Genomic DNA, 14308 nt, shown 5'->3' on the forward strand with positions numbered 1-14308 from the left:
TAATAATTCACATATCTCATCCACTAGACAGTCTCTGTCTAGTGGTTCAAAGCCATTTGCTGATAGTATACATTAAAAATGTGTATGTTTATAAAATAAATGTGTAAAAGTTGTAAGCATTCTGTAATCTATATAACTGTTAAATGGAAAATGTGGAGGGAATTGACCAATACATTCAAACAATAAAAAGTCCCTTTGAGAACAGGGATATTTTCTAACACATGGGAAGTCTGTGAGTCATCGGGTGTGGGGATTACCAGGTTTTGTACATATATATTTGTATAACAAATGTGAATTTAAATCAACTGAGACCAGTTAATCTTATCCTTAAGTAACAGAATATGACTATATCCAACTAATCTTCCAGAAACACACTGTATTCCAACATTTAATTGAAATTATTTCTTCCAACATTCAAAGTCATTTTTCCCATTGAGAGAAATAGGCTATAATATTAATATAAAACAAAACTCACAAATAATTTAGAACAGTAGAATTAAACTTCCTACTGAGGCTCCTCCAGAACCTCAGAAGCTATGTTATGATGTAAGAAACTGAGATGAGTTTCAAAGTGCATAGTCATACTACACGAGGCTGTTCATCTGAGTTGAACCTGTAAAATAGCCTAGTGGTCATCACTTGATAAAAGGCATATATAATCCAAAGTTAATAGACTGTTTAAGAGCTTCAAATGAAAGAGGAAGAAGAAAACACATAAAAGGTGAAAAAATTCACATGGCTAAGGTATAAATACATATACTACATGCCCAGCTCTGTGTCAAATGTGTCTCCTTTTCAGTTCAGTCCTGTCCGACTCTTTGCAACCCATAGAATGTAGCCTGCCAGGCTCCTCCATCCACGGAATTTTCCAAGCTAGAATACTGGAGTGGGTTGCCGTTTCCTTCTCCAGGGAATCTTCCCGAACCAGGAATCGAACCCAGGTCTCCCTCACTAAAGGCAGACTCTTTACCAGGTGAGCCAGCAGGGAAGCCCTCTTTTCAGTTAACAAATGTGTAATAGTAAATAAGCAGAGACATTACTTTGCCAACAAAGGTCCATCTAGTCAAGGCTATGGTTTTTCCAGTGGTCATGTATGGATGTGAGAGTTGGACTGTGAAGAAAGCTGAGCATCGAAGAATTGATGCTTTTGAACTGTGGTGTTGGAGAAGACTCCTGAGAGTCCCTTGGACTGCAAGGAGATCCAGCCAGTCCATTCTAAAGGAGATCAGCCCTGGGTGTTCTTTGGAAGGAATGATGCTAAAGCTGAAACTCCAATACTTTGGCCACCTCATGAGAAGAGTTGACTCTTTGGAAAAGACTCTGATGCTGGGAGGGATTGGGGGCAGAAGGAGAAGGGGACGACAGAGGATGAGATGGCTGGATGGCATCACCGACTCGATGGACGTGAGTTTGAGAGAACTCCAGGAGTTGGTGGTGGACAGGGAGGCCTGGCGTGCTGCGATTCATGGGGTGGCAAAGAGTCGGACACGACTGAGCAACTGAACCGAACTGAACTGAAAGACCAAAGTGGTTTGGAAATGCACAGGTTAGCCCCACAGATGTCAAGGAAAAATTTAAGGATAAGTGAGGTCTGGAAGAAAGTACAGCAATTTATCCACCAAAATATTAATAAAACAATAATTTTTAAGCCCATCATATCTCCACAAGTTCTGTCTGTTTTGTTGATGTTTAAAATGTCTTCATTTCCCCATTTCGTTGTTTCCTGGAGTGAGGAGACTGACTGTTACCCAGTAAAATCCCTTGTCCTCCTTATGCAACAAAGGAAATCTTGACATAAACACACAGCCACAGAACAAGTTAATTTTCTTATGTCTTAGGGTTGAGCTTCCAAAAACACAGATCAAGTATTCCTCCTTCATTTTCTTTTGGCTCTTATCAACAAAACACCCTTGGACTCAGAAAGGAGACTCACTAAGGACAGAGACAGGGAGGAGGAGAGGAGGAAGAAGAAAGAGACAGTGAGGAGGAGAGGAAAGGAAGAAAGAGAAAAGGAGGAAGAATGAATTCATCCACATCACCAGCATCACAAAGCACAGGTAAGATTTGCAACTATTCCTTTTCCTTCAATCTTCCCTGGTGGCTCAGTGGTAAAGAATCTGCCTGCCAATGCAGGAGTCACAGGAGACGTGGGTTCGATCTCAGGGTTGGGAAGACTGGAGGAGGAATGGCAACCCACTCCAGTATTCTTGCCTGGAAAATCCCATGGAGAGAGGAGCCTGGTGGGCTATGGTCCATGGGGTCACAAAGAGTAGGAGACGACTGAGCATGCATGCACTTTTCTCTCATAGATTTTTCATGGCAGAGGTGATAACATTCTGGGGACAGGACAATAAATTTAGGGATGAGTGAGGTCTGGAAAAAAGTGGAGAAATTTTGTCCATCAGAATAAAACAATATTTTTAAAGCCCTTCATATCTCTCCAAGGTCAGTTTGTTTTGTTGATACTTAAAATGTCATCATTTCTCCATTTTGTTGTCTCCTGGAGTGAGGAGACTGGCTTGTTGTCCAGTAAATGCCAGTAGAGTAAGAGAGGAGAGACAGAGACAGAGAGTGAAAGAAGGCATGGTTAGAAGGCTAGATGTTCTTCTGGAAAGACTGCAGGAGATTGAGTTCAGGGAGAGCTACCAGACTACTACCTTTTCCATAGTTCATTGTGTCCCATTGGGCAAGTCTCTGCAAGTCGGAATTCACTCTCTTTGTGTGTAAATATGTGTGCCTGGAGGGAAGAGGAGGGGAATTGCTAGGTCATCAAAGTTTTATCAGATTGAGTTACAAAGCACCTGGAAAAGGAGACCCTGAAAGGAGGAGAGCAGTAGAGAGACAAGAAAAACTGGAAAGAGTAAGGAGGAGAAAGGGAGAGGGAAGGAGGGAAAATCTGGGAGAGGTCGAAGGGAAAAAATTGCACATCTGTCTGAGTCCTTGATTCCGACTCTTAAAAATGCCCATGAGCTCCTTCAGTGCTTCTTTAAGTGTGGTCCCCAGGCCAACAGCATTCTCAGCTCCTGGAAACTTGTGGATTCCATACCAGCTCTACTGAATTTTTAATTCTGTAGGTGAGAGCCCATGATCTGTGTTTTAGCCAACCCTTCCAATGATCCTGATGCTTTCTGAAGTGTAAGAATTAGTCAGTATAGGTAATACAAGTGGAAGGAAGTAAACAGGGTCAAATATGAATTTCTTCTATCTCTTTCGTAGCTTTTTAGGGAAGATTGATCCCATGTATGTCTTTCTTTCTACAGAGAGAAGATGCTTTTCTTCCCAGCTATTCTCATGGGCCATTGCTGGCACCTCCATCCTGCTCCTGAGTGCCTGTTTTATCACCAGATGTGTTGGTGAGTTCTGAAGTTCACATTCAAGCTGCATGGTGAACATTAGGAGTGAATTCTTCCTTGTTGACTGTGGGTTCTCTTCTCCCACAAAGGGTATTTCCATTTCCCTGGTGACTCAGATGGTAAAGAATCTGCCTGTGATGCAGATGTGGGTACTATCCCTGAGTGAGGAAGATCCTCTGGAGAGGGAACTGGCAACCCACTTCAGTATTCTTGCCTGGGAAATCCCATGGACAGAGGAGCCTGGCAGGTTATAGACCACGGGGTTGCAAAGAGTCAGACATGATTGAGTGACTATGCTTTCCCCCATATTTATCTCCAGGTTACTCCTCAAGCCAGAAACCCCAACCAGCATAAAACTGGTACTAAGTTTCAGTGACCTGTGAAACATTCTTCATGGTACACACTTTTTATTTCCTTAGTGGCCCTGAGTCCACCCTCTCTGTAATCTTGTCATTAGTGTAAACCTCTCTGAGATCCTAGCCAGAGGAACAGGAAGTCACTTCTTGGAAAGAAGGGCTGGGAGGTTAGACTTGGCAAAAGAGAGAGTCTTAGGCATTTTGTATTGTTTTTGTGGAGCCTTCCCTGATGGCTCAGTGGTAAAGAATCTGCTGGCAATGCAGAAGACATGGGTTGGATCCCTGCATCAGGAAGATCCTCTGGAGAGGGAATGGCTATCCATCTCAGTATTCTTGCCTGAAGACTCCCATGGACAGAGGAGCCTGGCAGGCCGCAGTCCATGGGGTTGCAAAAAGCTGGACATGACTTAGCAACTAAACAACAGCAACAAGAGAGAGTCCAAACACATTTATTATATACATATTTAACTCACTGTTGAGTTTATTTTTCCAGATTATGCACACACTACTAGGAATACATCCAGGTAAAATATCCAAGCTGGTAAATTGAATTTGGCAATTTATATGATCAGTGGTCATTCCAATAATTCATTCATTTAACATTACTGAAACCAGTCTTCTACATTATCATCATGTTATTAACAAAGTTCATTCAATAAATAGGTAATTCATTTTCATCTTAGGCTAGGACTTATTGCTTAGGACTTACCAAGCATTTTGCACCATTAGTAAGACAGCTATATTGAGATACATAATTCCTACAAGTAAATTCATATGGATGTCTTTCTTTAGCAAGAAACTGGCTGAGAAGAATATTTTGTTTGTGGAATCAAGGAAAACATTAGCATTTCAAAAATATTTGTCTTTTTAAATGCATTCTACTGTGTAGGTGAGGAAAAAAGTTTTCTTCTACTCTACTGTCTCAGCTAGGGCTTTGTTACAAGAAAAAAAAACATACAAATGTATTTAATGCGAGTTTTACATGACATCACATCTATTTTTTTTGGGGGGGGGGGTCTTTGAACCTGAAATAAAGTATATTTATTTTCTTTTTTTTAATTTATTAATTTATTTTTTTTTAATTTTAAAATCTTTAATTCTTACATGCGTTCCCAAACATGAACCCCCCTCCCACCTCCCTCCCCATAACATCTCTCTGGGTCATCCCCATGCACCAGCTCCAAGCATGCTGTATCCTGCATCAGACATAGACTGGCGATTCAATTCTTACATGATAGCATACATGTTAGAATGTCATTCTCCCAAATCATCCCACCCTCTCCCTCCCTCTGAGTCCAAAAGTCCATTATACACATCTGTGTCTCTTTCCCTGTCTTGCATACAGGGTCGTCATTGCCATCTTCCTAAATTCCATATATATGTGTTAGTATACTGTATTGGTGTTTTTCTTTCTGGCTTACTTCACTCTGTATAATCGGCTCCAGTTTCATCCATCTCATCAGAACTGATTCAAATGAATTCTTTTTTACGGCTGAGTAATACTCCATTGTGTATATGTACCACAGCTTTCTTATCCATTCATCTGCTGATGGACATCTAGGTTGTTTCCATGTCCTAGCTATTATAAACAGTGCTGCGATGAACATTGGGGTACATGTGTCTCTTTCAATTCTGGTTTCCTCGGTGTGTATGCCCAGCAGTGGGATTGCTGGGTCATAAGGTAGTTCTATTTGCAATTTTTTAAGGAATCTCCACACTGTTCTCCATAGTGGCTGTACTAGTTTGCATTCCCACAAACAGTGTAGGAGGGTTCCCTTTCCTCCACACCCTCTCCAGCATTTATTGCTTGCAGATTTTTGGATCGCAGCCATTCTGACTGGTGTGAAGTGGTACCTCATTGTGGTTTTGATTTGCATTTCTCTAATAATGAGTGATGTTGAGCATCTTTTCATGTGTTTGTTAGCCATCCGTATGTCTTCTTTGGAGAAATGTCTATTTAGTTCTTTGGCCCATTTTTTGATTGGGTCATTTATTTTTCTGGAATTGAGCTGCAGAAGTTGTTTGTATATTTTTGAGATTAGTTGTTTGTCAGTTGCTTCATTTGCTATTATTTTCTCCCATTCAGAAGGCTGTCTTTTCACCTTGCTTATATTTTCCTTTGTTGTGCAGAAGCTTTTAATTTTAATTAGGTCCCATTTGTTTATTTTTGCTTTTATTTCCAGAATTCTGGGAGGTGGATCATAGAGGATCCTGCTGTGATTTATGTCTGAGAGTGTTTTGCCTATGTTCTCCTCTAGGAGTTTTATTGTTTCTGGTCTTACATTTAGATCTTTAATCCATTTTGAGTTTATTTTTGTGTGCGGTGTTAGAAAGTGATCTAGTTTCATCCTTTTACAAGTGGTTGACCAGTTTTCCCAGCACCACTTGTTAAAGAGATTGTCTTTACTCCATTGTATATTCTTGCCTCCTTTGTCAAAGATAAGGTGTCCATATGTGTGTGGATTTATCTCTGGGCTTTCTATTTTGTTCCATTGATCTATATGTCTGTCTTTGTGCCAGTACCATACTGTCTTGATGACTGTGGCTTTGTAGTAGAGCCTGAAGTCAGGCAAGTTGATTCCTCCAGTTCCATTCTTCTTTCTCAAGATTGCTTTGGCTATTCGAGGTTTTTTGTATTTCCATACAAATCTTGGAATTATTTGTTCTAGTTCTGTGAAAAATGTTGCTGGTAGCTTGATAGGGATTGCATTGAATTTGTAAATTGCTTTGGGTAGTATACTCATTTTCACTATATTGATTCTTCCGATCCATGAACATGGTATATTTCTCCATCTATTAGTGTCTTTTTAAATGCATTCTACTGTGTAGGTGAGGAAAAAAGTTTTCTTCTACTCTACTGTCTCAGCTAGGGCTTTGTTACAAGAAAAAAAAAACATACAAATGTATTTAATGTGAGTTTTACATGACATCACATCTATTTTTTTGGGGGGGGGTGGTCTTTGAACCTGAAATAAAGTATATTTATTTTCTTAAATCAGGAAAAGCATGAAATGTGAATTCTGTCTTCCTTGACTAAGCAAACTTCAGTTCCTATCCATGCTGAAGTAAAAGTAGATAGTAAAGAAATATCATAACTACTGGTATTTTTATAACTATGAAAAAATTTTAATGTATTTGTAAAAAATTTTAATTGGAGGATGATTGCTTTACAATGTTATATTGGTTTCTGCCATATGATAATATGAATCAGCCATAAATATATATATGTCCCCTCCCTCTGGAGCCTCCCTCCCACCCCATCTCACCCCTCTAGATTATCACAGAGCACTGAGTTGAACTCCCTGCATCATACAACAAATTCCCACTAGCAACCTATTTTATATATGGTAATGTATCTTTTCTCGATTCGTCCCACCCTCTCTCTCTTGGACTGCGCCCTCAAGCCTGTTCTCTATGTCTGCATCTCTATTCCTGCCGTGCAAATAGGTTCATCAGTGTCAGATAAAATGCACTTGTATTAAGGTTAATGAATATTAGCTGTGCCCCTTTCCCTTACAGTGACATATGGCATCTTTCAACTATGTGATGAGAAAAAGTTCCAGCCACCTGGGGATTCCATGGAACTCTCCTGCTATAATGATGGATCAGGTATGTGTGCTGTGCTTAGTCACTCAGTCTTATTTGACTCTTTGCGACCCTATGTAGTCCACCAGGCTCTTCTGTCCATGGGGATTCTCCAGAATACTGGTCAGAGTTTCCATGCCCTCCTCCAGGGGATCTTCCCAACCCAGAGATCAAACCCTGACCTCCCACATTGCAGGTAGATTATTTACCATCTGAGCCACCAGGGAAGCCTGATGGGTCAGGTATAACAGACCTCAAACTTGAACATCTAAATTTACTTGGCAACATTTTCTGGCTTTAGACTGATTTGGGGATAAGTAAAATAATCAAGTTGGGTCCTGTTTTCCAAAGCAAAATGCAAAATCTTTCCTGTAATGTCAGAGAATAATGAGAAGTTGGTAAGAAGACAAGAATAAAACTTTGGAAGTACAATTCGTGTTCAAGCAGGAAACTTTGGGAACATTATAGCAAATCTTTAGAATAAATGTGAGGAATGTGGCTGAAGAGTCAATCTAGAAGTTGAAGGTGTTATTCCCAGAAGTGTACTTTTTATTTTCATCCATCACCTGCTTCCAAACTGAGGTGAAGGAGGAAAAAAATTGTCGGGAGCCGCGTTAGGCGTTATTGACAAAATAGAGGCGTGGCTCCAATCCCCTCTCCTTGTCCCACAGGCACGGACCCAGGATGAAGGAGCTAGGCCTTGTGATTCTGACTTGTTTTTTCCTCTCCTTGGCTGAGTTGACTGAAAAGAATATTATGGTGCTTATTGTTCTTGAGAGGAGCATGAGAAGGCACAAAGCCTTCTGTAGCTGTGCTCAGAGAATAATTCATAAAGTTAATCATTGACATTCATTCAAGGACCTTTACAAAAGAGTGTTCCAGAATGAGCACATAGGCCACAGCTTGAGGCCATGGGAGGGATTGCTATCTGAAATCTATTTGTGAGGGAAATGTTTATGGCAAAGGAGGGCTTTGGAATAATTAAAATAGTTAGAAGCTAAAGATTTAAGGAATGTTGTAATGTTAGCATATTTTACTATAGCTTATAGAGATTAGGAATTTTGGAGATATTAGTGGTTAGAAGCCTTTTTAGAGAAAGTGAGCTCCAAATACTAGGGGCAAACAGGATTTAAAAAGATAAGAAATAAACTGAGGAATGTGGTATGCAGCCCAGACATTACCATGAGTTACAATGTATTCACAAGGACACATGAGAAGAAGTAGATAAGAGAATCGTTGAGGCAGGAACTCCTTTTGAGGGGCAACAATGATTTATGGAGACAACAAATCTGGGTTAAGGGGAACTGAAAATGTCAAACCTCTGACCTAATGCTTTTGTAAAAATATAAAAGAGAATCTTAAGCTTGAAATAAATATGCAGTCCAAGAAAACTGAGAGGCTGCATCGTTTCTCACCGACACCACCCATCCCTTCAGGCTGATTCCCTGGCTGCTGGAGCTGGACTCTGGCAAAAATGTCGGAAGGAAATTTGAAAATATCTCAGAAATATGCTCCCTATACTCTTCCATTGTCCTGGTCCAAGTCTTAGCAAAATGCTACTCGACGATAGAAAGTGACTTCCTTCTCTGAGACATAATTTCCTCACCATTAAATCAAGAGGGATTGGACTATTTATTTTTAATAAACTTCATAGTCTGAAATTCTATAATTCTAAGAACTGTAGGACAACTAGTTTGGAGATTCTGTTGAGGGTACATTGTTTGGAAAACATGAGACAGTTGCTTAGTGGTCACTCAGATAAAATACATAATTTTTCTCTGAACTTGGAAGTCTATGAACAGATAATAGGGTCCAATGTCAATAGCATAACTAAGGAAGATTGTATATATCAGGGGTTCCCAATCTCTTTGGGGATAAGTAAAGTAATTGAGTTGAGTCCTGTTTTTCAAAAGTAAAATGCAAAATCTTGCCTGTCAGAGAATGATGAGAATTTGATAAGAGGACAATAATAAAACTTTAGAAGTGCAATCAGCATTCAAACAGGAAACCTTGGGGAAATTACAGCAAACCTTTAGAATAAATATGTACCAGTCCAAAGACCGATGCCTCCTGTCAGATCAACAGTGGCATTAGATTAGAAATAAAGTGTACAATATAAATGTAATGCACTTGAATCATCCTGAAACCAGCTCCCCCACTTAGTCCGCGAAAAAATTGTCTTCCGCAAAACCTGTCCCTGGTGCCAAAAGGTTGGAGACTGCTTTTATATGGTTGTGTTATTATTTATTGGCACTGACATCTAGAAAGTAAGGATTATATCTTTAAAGACAAGAACATTGCTGTTTGTGTTTGTTTACTGAGAAATTACCTAAAGTCTTGGATGGTAAGATGTGGAGCATGAACAAGGGGTTCCAAGGCTTCTGACTCAAAGTGAAGAACTTATCGGCTCAGAGGAAGGTTTCTATTATCTTACTTGGTTCATGTGGGACTCTCACAGAAACTTCTCTCCTTTCAGGTTCAGTCAAGAATTGCTGTCCACTGAACTGGGTCCATTTTCAATCCAGCTGCTACTTCTTTTCTGCTGACACCATGTCCTGGGCAGCAAGTCTAAAAAACTGCTCGAGCATGGGTGCTCACCTGGTGATTATCAACACGCAGGAGGAGCAGGTAGTTGAGGACAGCATTTTCCAGTGTAGTGAAACACCCTTCATAGGACCCATCTCCCTTTAGCCCATACATGCTTGTGTATAGTATTTGACCTACAATTTCCATGTGTCACATGAATTTACTGAAATACATGCTGTTCTTACCTTTTCTGTAAATCATTACCAACTTTATTTTCTTTACTAGAAGAAATTAGGATAAAAAGAAATTTTCATGTTTAATTCCTTTATTAGTAAGGCAGGAAAAAAAGAGGGTTGGGACTTCATGTTATTTATAATTTAGTAACTTGTAATTATTATTACTTAAAGGATGATGCTATGAAAGTGCTGCATTCAATATGCCAGCAAATTTGGAAAACTCAGCAGTGGCCACAGGACTGGAAAAGGTCAGTTTTCATTCCAGTCCCAAAGAAAGGCAATGCCAAAGAATGCTCAAACTATTGCACAATTGCACTCATCTCACACTCTAGTAAAGTAATGCTCAAAATTCTCCAAGGCAGGCTTCAACAATACATGAACCATGAACTTCCAGATGTTCAAGCTGGATTTAGAAAAGGCAGAGGAACCAGAGATCAAATTGCCAACATCCACTGGATCATGGAAAAAGCAAGAGAGTTCCAGAAAAAACATCTATTTCTGCTTTATTGACTATGCCAAAGCCTTTGACTGTGTGGATTACAATAAACTGTGGAAAATTCTGAAAGAGATGGGAATACCAGAACACCTGACTTGCCTCTTGAGAAACCTGTATGCAAGTCAGGAAACAACAGTTAGAACTGGACATGGGAAAATAGCCTGATTCCAAATAGGGAAAGGAGTACATCAAGGCTGTATACTGTCACCCTGCTTATTTAACTTCTATGCAGAGAACATCATGAGAAACGCTGGGCTGGAAGAAACACAAGCTGGAATCAAGATTGCTGGGAGAAATATCAATAACCTCAGATATGCAGATGACACCACCCTTATGGAAGAAAGTGAAGAGGAACTAAAAAGCCTCTTGATGAAAGTGAAAGAGGAGAGTGAAAAAGTTGGCTTAAAGCTCAACATTCAGAAAACGAAGATCATGGCATCTGGTCCCATCACTTCATGGGAAATAGATGGGGAAACAGTGGAAACAGTATCAGACCTTATTTTGGGGGGCTCCAAAATCACTGCAGATGGTGATTGCAGCCATGAAATTAAAAGACGCTTACTCCTTACAAGAAAAGTTATGACCAACCTAGATAGTATATTCAAAAGCAGAGACATTACTTTGCCAACAAAGTTCCATCTAGTCAAGGCTATGGTTTTTCCTGTGGTCATGTATGGATGTGAGAGTTGGACTGTGAAGAAGGCTGAGCATCGAAGAATTGATGCTTTTGAACTGTGGTGTTGGAGAAGACTCTTGAGAGTCCCTTGGACTGCAAGGAGATCCAATCTGTCCATTCTGAAGGAGAACAACCCTGGGATTTCTTTGGAAGGAATGATGCTAAAGCTGAAGCTCCAGTACTTTGGCCACCTCATGCGAAGAGTTGACTCATTGGAAAAGACTCTGATGCTTGGGATTGGGGGCAGGAGGAGAAGGGGGTGACCAAGGATGAGATGGCTGGATGGCATCACCGACTCTATGGACATGAGTCTGAGTGAACTCCGGGAGTTGGTGATGGACAGGGAGGCCTGGCGTGCTGCAATTCATGGGGTCGCAAAGAGTCGGACACGATTGAATGACTGAACTGAACTGAACTGAAGGGTACATATGGGGACCTCATTTTAGAATGACCAGTGTTTTTAGAAACATGCGAAAGAGGGTAAGCAGAAATTGTCCATTATATTTAAGCTATAATTTATTTTGTTTTGTGCTACCCATAACTGTAGGTAAACTTTGCATGAGTTATTGTGAACCTCCTTCTCTGTCAAAAGTTCCTTTTCACTGGTGTAATTTTATGTTATCTGTGCTTTGCCAAAATAAATCCTCTATAATCTTATCATTTCAGGCCCATTCTTCTATCATCTCCAGTCCAAATCCTACTTCTTTCTTAATAACAATTACCTTCAACGTTTGTTTGGAATTGGAATAACTGATCTCATTTGCTGTGTGTGTATCTTCCATAGGAATTCCTTTACCATGCAAAACCTAGAAAGAAAGAGTTTTATATTGGACTGACGGACCAGGTGGTTGAGGGTCACTGGCAATGGGTAGATGGTACACCTCTCACAAAGTCTCTGAGGTAATTTCCTTCTTGTAGTAGAACTATTTGTTGTTGTTTAGTTACTCAGTTGTGTCCAACTCTTTTGAGACCCCATGGGCTGTAGCCTGCCAGGCTCCTCTTTTCATGGGATTTTCCAAGCAAGAATACTGGAGCAAGTTTCCATTTCCTTCTTCAGGAGATCTTCCTGACCTGGGGGATCGAACTTGTGTCTCCTTCATTGGCAGGTGGAGCCACCTGGGAAGCCCAGTAGAATTATAACACTAGCCCAAATTGTAAAGTTAGACCACTGTTGAGGAGAGTCCTCAGAACCTCCTTCTGGTCCAAGAGATATATTCATGTCCATTCTTGGTGATATTACATGCAAAAATAAAAAGAGCTGATATATAAGACAGAAAAGAGAAGCATAAGGATCTGCTGCCTCCACCTACTAGAATTACCTCAGGAATAAAGAGGAAATAATAAATGAAATGAGAAAAGGCTTAAAACTGAACACTAATTCAAGGGAAATGCAAGGGAGACAAAGAGTGGAATTTGGAGTCTTATGCCCCCAAACTGTAGTCAATGAGACAAAAACAATGATTTGGGAAAGACAACAGATTCTTTTCTTAGAGCTTTGAATTTTAAAAAATTAATTATTTTTGGTTACACTGGGTCTTCATTGCTTTGTGAGGGCTTTCTCTAGTTGCGGGGGCTACTCTTCATTTCAGTGCATGGAATTCTCATTGCGGTGGCTTCTCTTGTTAAGGAGCACAGGCTCCAGACTGCGTGGACTTGGGTAGCTGCAGCCCACAGGCTGAGAAGTTGTGGCTCTTGAGCTCTAGAGGGCTTGGGCTCAGTAGTTGTGGTGCACAGGCTTAGCTGCTCCGTGGCATGCAGGATCTTCCCAGATCATGGGCTGAACCTGCGTCCCCTGCATTGGTAAGTGAATTCTTATCCACCATGCCACAAGGGAAGTCTGAGACAACAGATTCCTATAGACTAAAAGTAGGATGTTCTGACCCTTGAAAACATTGTTCTGTGGCCCCAGTGAAGTATGCACCTCAGTGAATACAAACTCTATAGGATAAGTGGCGCTAAACATGATGTGAGCCATGTTTGTGAAGGAAACAAATCCATCAGGATATCCCTCTTTCCCCTAACATCTCCATTTTAAGTCTAAAGCCATGAGCGACCACAGCAAAATAGAAAGTCAGAAAGGTCGAGTTTAACTTCACTATTCACAAACTCTATGACTTAGAGAAATGATTTAGCTCTTCTGAGATTCTTTCGCTTCGTCAGCAAAGTGGGGATTATAATACCTGTCTCGTAAAATTGTTGGAAAGTCAAACACGAATGTGTTTTGCCTAATTTATAGGGCTTCCCAGGTGGCACTAATGATAAAGAACCAACTTGCCCAATGCAGGAGAGGTAAGAGACGTAGCTTCAGTCCCTGGGTTGGGAAGATACCCTGCAGCAGGAAATGGCAACCCACTCCAGTATTCTTGCCTGGAGAATCCCATGGACAGAGAAGCCTGGTGGGCTACATACAGTCCATAAGGTCATAAAGAGTCAGACATGAATAAAGTGACTTAGCATGCACGCATACGTCACCTTGCCTCATGTAACTCTCCCCTGTTGCTCTCTTTCAGCTTCTGGGATGCAGGGGAGCCCAACAACCTGGCTGCTGTGGAGGACTGCGCCACCATAAGGGACTCCTCAAATCCAAGGCAAAACTGGAACGATATGACCTGTTTCTTCAGTATGTTTCGGGTTTGCGAAATGCCAGAGAGAAAGATTTGAGAAAAGAAAAATCTTCAAGACACGAGGCACAACCCTAAAATGCATAAATGAGAAAGAACAAGTGATAATCATAACCACACAACTCCAACATGAGAAAAGCATGCATTGCACTTCTTTAGGACTTCATAAATGTTTGTTGCTTTGATATAAATAAAAAATAAGTCATTTTGAAGGTTATAATTCATGGTTATCGACTGAAGTGCATTTTTGTCTACATCAGTCTTGGGATTTCTCAGAATTTACCAACCTTCTCTAGCAATGCTGCGAGAAGGGCTATTCCTTTCTCTTTTTGGTACAATGCTTCATTTATGAGTATTTATGTGAAAATACAGGGACACAAACAAGCACCAAATCCAGCAAAGAAGAGAATTTTGGAAAGTGTCTTAAACAGTTTAAATTCAGGCTCTGTGTCATGTCTC

The 14308-nt window shown here is 40.5% G+C and overlaps 1 protein-coding gene across 1 annotated transcript; it reads left to right on the forward strand.

The window, feature by feature from the left end:
* Nucleotides 1782–14073, forward strand: CLEC4E (C-type lectin domain family 4 member E). The gene is made up of 6 exons (XM_005680910.3): nt 1782–2057; nt 3261–3353; nt 7229–7318; nt 9771–9922; nt 12013–12128; nt 13739–14073. Exons 1-6 carry the CDS (start codon nt 2021–2023, stop codon nt 13887–13889), a joined length of 639 nt encoding a protein of 212 aa, XP_005680967.2. The 5' UTR covers nt 1782–2020; the 3' UTR covers nt 13890–14073.

Source organism: Capra hircus, chromosome 5, assembly GCF_001704415.2.
Source record: "Capra hircus breed San Clemente chromosome 5, ASM170441v1, whole genome shotgun sequence".
Taxonomy (NCBI): Eukaryota; Metazoa; Chordata; class Mammalia; order Artiodactyla; family Bovidae; genus Capra; species Capra hircus.

What these genes read in the sequence shown, in the direction of transcription:
- CLEC4E (XM_005680910.3), top strand. Translation starts at nt 2,021, where the DNA reads ATGAATTCATCCACATCACCAGCATCACAAAGCACAG. An exon ending in ACCAGCATCACAAAGCACAG is followed by an intron (nt 2,058 to 3,260) that starts GTAAGATTTGCA and finishes TTCTTTCTACAG; the next exon opens with AGAGAAGATGCTTTTCTTCC. An exon ending in CCTCTCACAAAGTCTCTGAG is followed by an intron (nt 12,129 to 13,738) that starts GTAATTTCCTTC and finishes GCTCTCTTTCAG; the next exon opens with CTTCTGGGATGCAGGGGAGC.